The sequence below is a fragment of the Sander lucioperca genome, chromosome 10 (genome assembly GCF_008315115.2).
Source record: "Sander lucioperca isolate FBNREF2018 chromosome 10, SLUC_FBN_1.2, whole genome shotgun sequence".
In the NCBI taxonomy this organism is placed as follows: domain Eukaryota; kingdom Metazoa; phylum Chordata; class Actinopteri; order Perciformes; family Percidae; genus Sander; species Sander lucioperca.
In genome coordinates, this window is record NC_050182.1 from 9,347,207 (window position 1) to 9,357,131 (window position 9,925).

The window sequence follows — 9,925 nt, forward strand, 5'->3', positions numbered from 1 at the left end:
GGGCCTGTGGGAAGATACCTGAGAGAAGAGACGTGTTTACAATCTGTAGCCAAACAATTTGAAACATTTTTGAAAAGGCCCGTTGGTAGAATATCAAGGCAGCAGGAGGAGGTTTTCAGATGTTGTATAATGTCCTCCAGGTTTTTACGGTTAATCATATGAAATTGTGTCATATTGGAATCTGTTTTGCCTGGACACTGTGACAACACATACCCTGTACTCGATATGGAAGCACTGACTGTTTGTTTAATTTTCTGAATTTTATCATTGAAGAAGGAGGCAAAATCATTGCAGGCCTTTGTGGATAAAAGTTCCGATGCTACTGGTACTGGAGGGTTTGTTAACCTATCGACAGTAGTAAACAAAGCACGTGAATTATTATTGTTTTTGGCAATAATGTCCGAGAAGAAGGACCGCCTTGCATTCCTCAGTTCCAAATTATAAGTGCGAAGTCTCTCTTTATAGGTGTTGTAGTGGACCTGGAGATTAGTTTTTCGCCACCTGCGTTCTGCTTTTCGACACTCTCTTTTTTCTGTTCTTACCAGTATGGCATTTCTCCATGGAGATCTTTTCTTATCAGAGACAGTTTTTACCTTAATGGGAGCAATGGCATCAATAACATTTGTAATTTTACAATTGAAATTGTCTACAAGCTCAGTGACTGAGACCCCTGAGAGGGTGGGTGTGGACGAGAAAAGCTGAATGAATGTTTCACTGGTGTTGTCAGTGATATACCGTTTTCTTATTAACTTTGTTTGGACACTTTTTTGCACAGAGATAGTGCCATTAAAGAAAACACAGGAATGATCAGAGAGAGCAGCATCAGTCACCACAACCTTGGAAATGTTCAAACCCTTCGAGATAATCAAGTCCAGAGTGTGCCCCTTGTTGTGAGTGGGCTCCGTCACATGCTGAGTCAGTCCATAGTTCTCAAAAATACAACACAGTTCTTTGGTCCCTCTATCCTGGGGGTTGTCAACATGAATGTTGAAATCACCAGCAATAACTACACAGTCAAAGTTAAACCAGATTAAAGACAGCAGTCCACTAAAGTCGTCAAAGAAGGATGCACAGTATTTAGGTGGCCTGTAGATAATTAGAAATATAGGTCGAGAGGGGGACCTTAGCTGAAGAGCCACATATTCAAAAGAAGCAAAGTTTCCATAAGCTATTTGAGTACATTGGAACGAGTCGTTAAACAAAATGGCGGCTCCACCTCCTTTCTTATTCACTCTATTCTCACTCATAAAACTGAAGTTAGGGGGAGCTGACTCAATGAGAACAGCATCACTGTTATTATGGTCTAACCAGGTTTCAGTTAAAAACATAAAATCAAGATTGTGTTTAATAATAAAACCATTGATTAAAAATGATTTACCCGCCAAAGACCTGACGTTTAGTAAGGCTAATGTTAGTGTGTTAAAATAGTTATCTGTCTCGTTTTTTGGGACAGGCTGTGGCTGACGAGGAATGGATGCTAAATTTGCTAAGTTGGCAGTTAAGTGCTTCTTTTCCTTACTTAGCGGATTCACCATTCTTTTTCTATTACCTATCACAACATAGATTGACGAAGAATTGAATACACAGGGCCCAGGCTTGTCCTGGAAAGAGTCATGAGTGCCACTAGGCATGCAGCCTGGGCCCAGCACATATCAGTTAAAGCTTGTTTCATTCTGTACACAAGCATACTTATCAGTCTGTTGAGAAGGAGTTAGCTGCCGTCCTGGAGGGGGCAGAGGTGCCTGGCGTTTTACTTTCAGTGGTTGAGTCCAAACAGGGTCAGTTTGATGCTGGGGGCGAGTGATGGGAGAAGGTAGTGGGGTAAACTTGGTTCCAGCATCTACCAGCTGCTCCATCCGGTCAGTGAACCCCAACATGTGGCAGGGGGAAACAGGGGAAAGGGTGAATGGGGAGAGCGATGGATCCTCAAAGGCGTCGGTGTTGGTAAGGGGGTTTGAGGAGTGTTGGACGGGTGAAGGGGGTTGAGATTTCTCGTCTCCGCTCTGAGGTCCTCCATGGTCAAATCTTTGCTCAGGTGGGGGCTGTGGTGGATCACTGCCGCACTTTGTTGTGTCTTCCTCTTGTTTTGTTTGTGTTGATTTATCTTGTCCTGTGTCCTTGGCCGAGGGAGCAGATGTGTGGTGCAGAAAGTAAAGTAGGCTAGAGGTGAACAGCTTTACTCCTGGCTTGTTAAGGAAAAGTCCATCTGCTTTAAAAAGACGTCTGCGGTCCCAAAAAATGTTAAAATTGTCAATGAACCGCAGAGAGTGGACGGTACATGCAGTTGAAAGCCATTTGTTCAGTGCCAACAGTCTGCTGAATCTCTCAGCTCCTATTCTGACTGGCGGTATAGGGCCACTGATAAACACCTTCGCGTTTAGGGAGCTGACTGTGTTCAGCAGATTCATAAAGTCACAATTCAGCACTTCAGGCTGTTGCTTTACAACATCATGTGACCCTATATGCAGTATAATGTTTTTCACAGTTGGGTGTGCTGCCATGATATCCGGGATTCTTTGGGCTAAGTCAGACACCACGTCTTTGGGAAAACAGAGAATTTTGGTGTTTTTACTGCTTTTTATGTTTTTTACAGCAGAGTCACCCACAATCAGAGTTTGGTGCCCAGTCGTTAGCTTTCCCTATAGCTTTTTACTTTTTGAATTGCTCTCAGTCCTTACCCTGCTGTGTGACGATGAGACGCAATCCAGGTCATGTCCAGGGTCCTGCAGCAGAGGAGCAAATCTGTTATCCAGTTGCACACTCAGTTGTTGGGGAGGCATTTTGTTGCTAATTTTCCCTTTTGCAGCTTTTCCACGGCTGTGTCCTACTGAGTACAGGGGTAGAAGAGGCACTTTGCCTGGGTGGTAATGCAGGCCAGCCGGTCGTATCACAAATCTCAGGGCGCTGTGCCCTGCCCGTTAGTCGTCCTTCCCAGGAAAACGATTTACTCTTAGGCTTTGCACCAAAAGAGTTCCAGGGAGGACTACCACTTGTTGATTTGTTACTTATTCCACAGCCCTCCTGTTTGTCCGTAGTCTTGCTGGTGCTAGTTAGCCGTGTGTTGGCATGCTTCTGTCCATTGTTTTGGGTCAATGGTAAAGTGGTGTCATTCCCACATGATCCGTTCACTTCCAGGTTTACTTCTAACCGTTGAATTTTGGTTTCCAGAATAACAATCTTCTGAAGGAGTTTGTAGTAGTCCTCCATGGAGAAGGGAGGCATCTGGCTGCTAATTAGCTTTAGCTACAGTTTCTGCAAAAACAAAAATATTGAAATATGGCAATAGCCTACTATGTCTACAAAAAATGTATAGTCCAGTGATTTATAAGTATCCAAGAGCCGCTGCTCATAGTTTCTCTCAGAGGAAAAGTAAGATTATCAGCAGAAATATGCAAGCAAAGGCAGGAGCAAGCAGCAAAGCGTCTGCACTGTAAGAAGCAGGAAGCGGTTCACTGGGTTTGTGTTGTTTAAACCTGTAATTCTGTCACAGACTAAATCTAAAAGCAATGCAGTGGCAATCGGCTTAAAGTCAACAGCAAGTCTGATCCACGTGCATATGACTGGTCACAGCAGCATGATACACGGTGTTTTGAGGCAGTGTGAGAGTCGCTTACATGAAACAGGAAACATCACTGCCTCTATCGCTGCCGCAAGAAAGAAGCTGCCTTGAAATGCACTCCGAAATGTCCAAATCTATAAACCATCTGACCGAAAACAGTAACTGTGAAATATAAAGTCTACTTATGCTACTTTGAGGGGTTAAAGAACACAACACAACATCACACAAATGGGTTTTTTAGTGACACTCACACTGCTGCACAAACCTGTGGCAAATTGCCGGATAATTTATTTTGGCCTGAATGTAGCTAAAAGCATCAGCTAAATAACTGTAATGTGTGTGCTGATGTGTTTATTTAGACGCGGGTGCTGGTGACTCACGGCCTCAGCTTCTTGTCGAAAGCAGACTTGGTTCTGGTGATGGATGGCGGACAGATCTCAGAGATCGGATCCTACATGGAGCTGATGGACAGGAAGGGAGTCTTTGCCAAATTCATCCACACCTTCAGTGGAAACCGACGCAGAGACAGTGGCATCCCCCGAGACAAGAGTAAGACTTTTACCTGAGCAGAAGTTAAACTAAACTACAGGACAATAATTAGGCAACAGCTGAGTGGTATGTTGGGATTATATCACAATGATGATTGTTCTGCCCGAGCCAAATTAGGACTTTTATGTTTTAATTTTTTTTCAGATGTTGTATGTTTGGTTTGAAACGTGTTTGTGTGTGTGTGTGTGTGTGTGTGTGTGTCTGTGTATGTATAATTGCATTTGTAGGCAACAGGAAGTCGGTTTCTCGCCTCAGTATGACTGATTTCTCCATTGATCTTTCTCAGGAGCAGCTGATCAGGTAAAGACACAATCTATACACCAAACTGTAGGCGTTAAACTTTCTGAATGGGAGAGTATTTAATGGTACAGTCTCAGGACTCTTATTTCTGAATTTAACCCAGATTTAACTTGTTGAACGTGAGAGAAGAGAACATGTGCATTGGAAAAAGTAGGCAAACCTTTTCTTTGTGAATGAAACTGTTGTGTTTAATTTAATTTATAGTATCAAATCATAACAAGAGTTATCTCAAGACACTTTACAGATAGAGTAGGTTTAGACCACACTCTATAATTTATAAAGACCCAACAATTACAGTAATTCCCCCAAGAGCAAGCATTTAGTGCAACAGTGGCGAGGAAAAACTCCTTTTTAGGAAGAAACCTTGGTGGTGAGAAAAACTTATTTTAAGGGAGAGTGGTGGCCTAGGGGGTTAAGGAAGTGTTCTTGGGAGGTCGCCGGTTCAATAACCAGACCGGCAGGATAAAATCTGGATGGGGAAAGTGAAAGAGCAGCACTTGTTCCTCCCTCATTACCACCACTGAGGTGCCCTTGAGCAAGGCCCTTAACCCCAATGGCTCCAGTGGAGCTGCTCAGTGGCAGCAGATCAGACTGGGCAGCTTCCAGGTATGAATGTGATCAGATCAGACTGTGGTAGTACTGGGCAGCTTCCAGGCATGAATGTGATCAGATCAGACTGTGGTTGTACTGGGCAGCTTCCAGTATGAATGTGATCAGATCAGACTGTGGTAGTACTGGGCAGCTTCCAGGTATGAATGTGTAACTGAGAAATGTTGAAAAATGAGAAATTGTTCTCAATTGAATTACCTGGATAAATAAAGGTTAAAAAATAATAATAATAAAGACCCAGGCATGCGCAGCTCGCTTAAGTGTGTCTGTGTGTTTGTTTGCGAGGTGTCTTGTTGCACCAGTCATAGCTCGGGTTGCCCTTGCACAGAAAGAGTGATGACAAAAATGCTTTTATCTTGTATAAATTACGATCATCATTAGCCAACTGGTTGTTAGTCTTCATAACTCAGTTCGGATTCGGAGCAGTTTAACAGTTCTGTGTCTTGTCTAACTGCAGTCAAGTTGTAACGCAACAAGTAACTCTAAACCATTTCACCAACATTTCCCTTTTCTGGACTGGGCTTTTCCAATAAATGTTAGACAGGATTTTGTGTTTCATAGTTAGGGAAAACACCAAAATTAAAAAAAAAACACAGGAGAAAACAGGACACAGTATAGAGCAGCTGGTCTTTAATGTTACCAAAAAAAAAAAGTATTTTGTGACTGCACGGCAGTGATGTTGTTGATCAGAGTGACTTTTACCACTTCTATACAGGAATGTCAAACATAAAACACTTTTCATATTATATTCATAACCTAAACCCTCTGAACCTATTATCACATTATGTTTGTGTCTATGTATTTTGTGTGAGTGTGTGTATGTGTGTGTGTGTGCGTGTGTGTGTGTGTGTGTGTGTGTGTGTTTGTGTGTGTGTGTTTGTGTGTGTGTGTGTGTGTGTGTGTTTTCCAGCTGTGATTTGAGCAGTGCCAGTGTTCAGATGATGGAGGCTGTTGATCAGGACTTGGACGCTGGGGATGCTGGGAAACTTACGGAGGTTGACAAGGCTCACACAGGCAGGGTAGGTCCTTCTTTTAATCAATATGAGGAATGTTTTTATCTCTATTAGTGACTTTAATTAAGTAGTAACCTATAAATCCTTTGAAAGCAGCTGAGACTGCAGCATAATTTACAGAAACAAAACTACATTAAAAACACAAAAAGAAACAAGTCAATTTACTGTAACAAGACTGATTTACCAAAAGATAAAAACTGTTCAGGTTGGATCCATTCATTCGTTCCTTTTCAACCAAACAGTTCTTGGTACTAAAGAGACACTGGAAATAAAGTGTAACAGTGGTAAAGTTATTTTTGTTTTCTAACTGTCTCCACCTCATCTGAAGAACTGTAAAGATTTGGCAGATGAATTTGATGAAGAATTTAAAAACATGATGGTGCTTAGACAGAGTCATGTGCTGTTTAAGTGAATGTTTGAACGAATGAAAACCTTCAGAGGTGGAAACAAGCTACGGATCACTGTGAGATTAAAGAGTTGTGTTTTCAGGTGAAGCTGCAGATGTACCGAGAGTACTTCAAGACCGTAGGCCTGCTCTTCATCATGACCATCATCTTCCTCTGTGCCTTCCAGCAGGCATCCTCGTTGGCCTACAGCTATTGGCTGAGCCTGTGGGCCGACGAGGCGCCTGTCAACGGTACGCAGAGTGACCACAACCTGAAGCTGAGCGTGTTCGCCGCTCTGGGCTTCACTCAGGGTGGGTCAAAGGTCATCTTATGCCTCATATTAACAAGGGTCAAAGTTCATTATTAGGGCTCATACTAATGAGGGCCAAAGGTTGTTATACACACATTATTAACAGGAGACCACTCAATAAACATTTCTTTATATCACCCTTTGCAGCAACCAGCAGGTATCCAAAGTGTTTTACATCAAGGACCGAGAATAAAACAGAACATACAGTAAACTCAGAAAAGCTTTCATAAAAGCAGGAGGGAGAAAGGAAAATGTCACAGCACTGCTATGTACTAAAAGCCATTCTGAATAAATGTGTTTTGCAGTTAGAGTGTGGATGTCAGACCTCGGGACTTCTAATATAAGTTGATTTGATGATCACAATGAACTGTTGTTCTAAAGTAGCGCTAACATCTTGCAAACAGGCCATTAATGACCTTAAAAAACCCATTAAAATTCTAAAATTAATTCTAAATTGCACCGGGAGCCAATGGAGAGTGTAATGAATGGGGGTAATGTGTGTACGCCTGGGGCATTTGTTTAAAAGCCAGCAAGCAGCATTTTGCACAAGTTGAAGGTGTGAGACGGAAGTTTGATTGAGGCATTAAAAAACTGATTTCAACATCAGTGACAGACAAATGAGAAGGTTGATTTTAAAACAGAGGTGAAGCTGATATCTGTCTGCTTGTCTGACTCTGGGTAAGACACTACTACAATGACAGAGTTGTCTATTTGAGTTTCAAAGCCTGTGAACTGGATTATTAGAAATAAGAAACTGAGATCAGTTCAGAAGCTCTGAATGACTTTGCAGATGTCACTGAGTTTCTTAAAATTCTTTATTGTTTCACTTTTCTGATGCCAAGAAGTTATTTCTCTGAGCTCTGTGATAAACAGTTTTTTTCTGTTTTTTTTTGCCCGTGGTGTTTCAGGGATCGCCATGTTTGGGACGACGCTCGCCATCGCTCTGGGCGGTATCGTAGCATCGCGTCAGCTTCACGCCGATCTTCTCCACAGTGTCCTGCACTCGCCCGTGTCTTTCTTCGAGGTGACACCCAGCGGAAACCTCCTGAACCGCTTCTCCAGAGAGATGGACGCCATAGACTGCATGATTCCTGATGGGCTGAAGATGATGCTGGGATACCTATTCAAGCTGCTGGAGGTCTGCATCATCCTGTTGTTGGCCACACCATTCACAGGGCTGGTGCTCCTCCCCCTCACCGCCGTCTACATCTTCATACAGGTTTTTTTTTTTATTTAACCTTTATTTAACCAGGAAAACTCCCATTGAGATTAAAAACCTCTTTTTCAAGGGAGTCCTGGTCAAGAAGCAGCAAAAAAGTTATAAACATACAATACGATTACATATACATTATGAAAACAATTACAAAGGATTGACTCAAGTGCTCTCAATCTGGACTTAAAAGCGTTCAATGAAAGTAATTCAGTCAATTTCCAGTCTTTTTGCAAAATGTTCCATGTGTGGGGGGGCTGAGTGAACAAAAGCCCTTTTTCCCAGTTCTGTACGGGCAAGTGGAACAGCGGGCAACAAATGATCATTCGAACGCAAACAGTGAGAGCCAACACTCCTCCGTGAGATTAAATTACAGATGTAGGAAGGCAAAAGACCAAGCATGGCCTTATAAATGAAAGTATACCAGTGACCCAGCCTCCTGGAGGACAAAGAAGGCCATCCCACTTGAGAATACAGTTCACAGTGATGGGTCAAGACCTGCAATTAGTAATGAACCGCAGAGAAGCATGATATGCAATATCAATCTTGTGGAGACATTTAGCAGAAGCATTCATGTACAACAGGTCTCCATAGTCTAAAATAGATAAAAATGTTGCATTAACAAGGTGCTTTTTTGCCTCAAAAGAAAAACAGAATTTATTTCGAAAGAAAAAGCCCAATTTTAGTTTAAGCATTTTCACAAGATTGTCTATATGGGGCTTAAAAGTCAGGGAGTCATCAAACAAAATACCAAGGTACTTGTAGGTGTGAACCATCTCTATGACATTTCCCTCAAGAGTGGACACAAAGGGGATAGATTGAGGGACCTTCTTATTGTTTAAAAACATTAGTTTGGTCTTTTCAGTGTTAAGGACCAGTTTTAGCTGGATAAGTGTATGCTGGACCACGTCAAAAGCTTTCTGCAGAGATTCTACAGCTTTAACAGGGTTCTGTCCAAAACAGTAAATTATTGTGTCATCAGCATAAAAATGCATATTAGCGTCAGACACATCTTGTCCCTTGACCCTGCGGCACCCCCTTGTGGACATTCAAAAAATCTGAACACAGACCATCACATTTAATGCACTGGGTCCTGTCACTCAAATAATTTGTGAACCATGAAACAACATGATTAGACAGTCCCAGACATAAAAGCCTATGCTTTAAAATAACATGATCCACAGTGTCAAAAGCTTTTGACAGATCAATAAAAAGGGAAGCACAATATTGTTTTTTATCAAGAGCAACAAGTATATAATTTATCACTTTTGTAGCAGCCGTGATGGTGCTATGTTTTTTCCTGAAGCCGGATTGCAGTTTAGAGAGTAGGTCACTAGAGTACAGGAACTCTTTAAGTTGATCACAAACAAGAGATTCAAGAAGTTTTGACCAAACACACAAGTTTGATAATGGTCTGTAGTTAGTCATAACAGCTGGATCACCTCCTTTTAATAAAGGGGTAACAAAAGCAGACTTCCAAACAAGTGGAATTTCTTTGTTTTGGATTGAAAGATTAAAGAGGACCGTAAAAGGTTGAGCTACATAATCAGCTGCTATTTTCAAGAAGTAGGGCTCTATCAAGTCCGGTCCGTTTGATTTCCTGTGATCTAATGCTTTGAGAGCTTTATACACTTCCTGCACAGTAAAAGGAACAAAATTAAAATACTCTCCAGAAGACATTTGAGGTTCTGTGCAGGGAGTCACGGGGGCCACTCCTGTGGAGTCAAACAAAGAACCAGAAGCTAAAACGGGTAAAAATTAGTCCTGAACATTATCTCCAGGTAAACATTAGTCCTGAACGTTATCTTCAGGTAAACATTAGTCCTGAACATTATCTTCAGGTAAACTTTAGTCCTGAACATTATCTTCAGGTAAACTTTAGTCCTGAACATTAGCTCCAGAGCAGGCTAACAGCCAGGCTAAGATTAATCCCAGAGTCTTATGTGTTAAATCAGTTGTCGCTCCGATCCGAAATAAACGTGTTTAACA

At 41.9% G+C, this 9,925-nt stretch overlaps 1 protein-coding gene across 1 annotated transcript in view; it reads left to right on the forward strand.

Moving 5' to 3' along the window:
- The window catches only part of LOC116058507 (multidrug resistance-associated protein 1-like), a 56,665-nt gene that overhangs the window by 37,151 nt on the left and 9,589 nt on the right, over positions 1 to 9,925 (forward strand). The window contains exons 18-22 of the mRNA XM_031311337.2: positions 3,919 to 4,108; positions 4,336 to 4,408; positions 5,928 to 6,036; positions 6,520 to 6,727; positions 7,635 to 7,945. Coding sequence (XP_031167197.2) covers positions 3,919 to 4,108; positions 4,336 to 4,408; positions 5,928 to 6,036; positions 6,520 to 6,727; positions 7,635 to 7,945 — 891 coding nt within the window. The remainder of the gene's footprint in view (positions 1 to 3,918; positions 4,109 to 4,335; positions 4,409 to 5,927; positions 6,037 to 6,519; positions 6,728 to 7,634; positions 7,946 to 9,925) is intronic.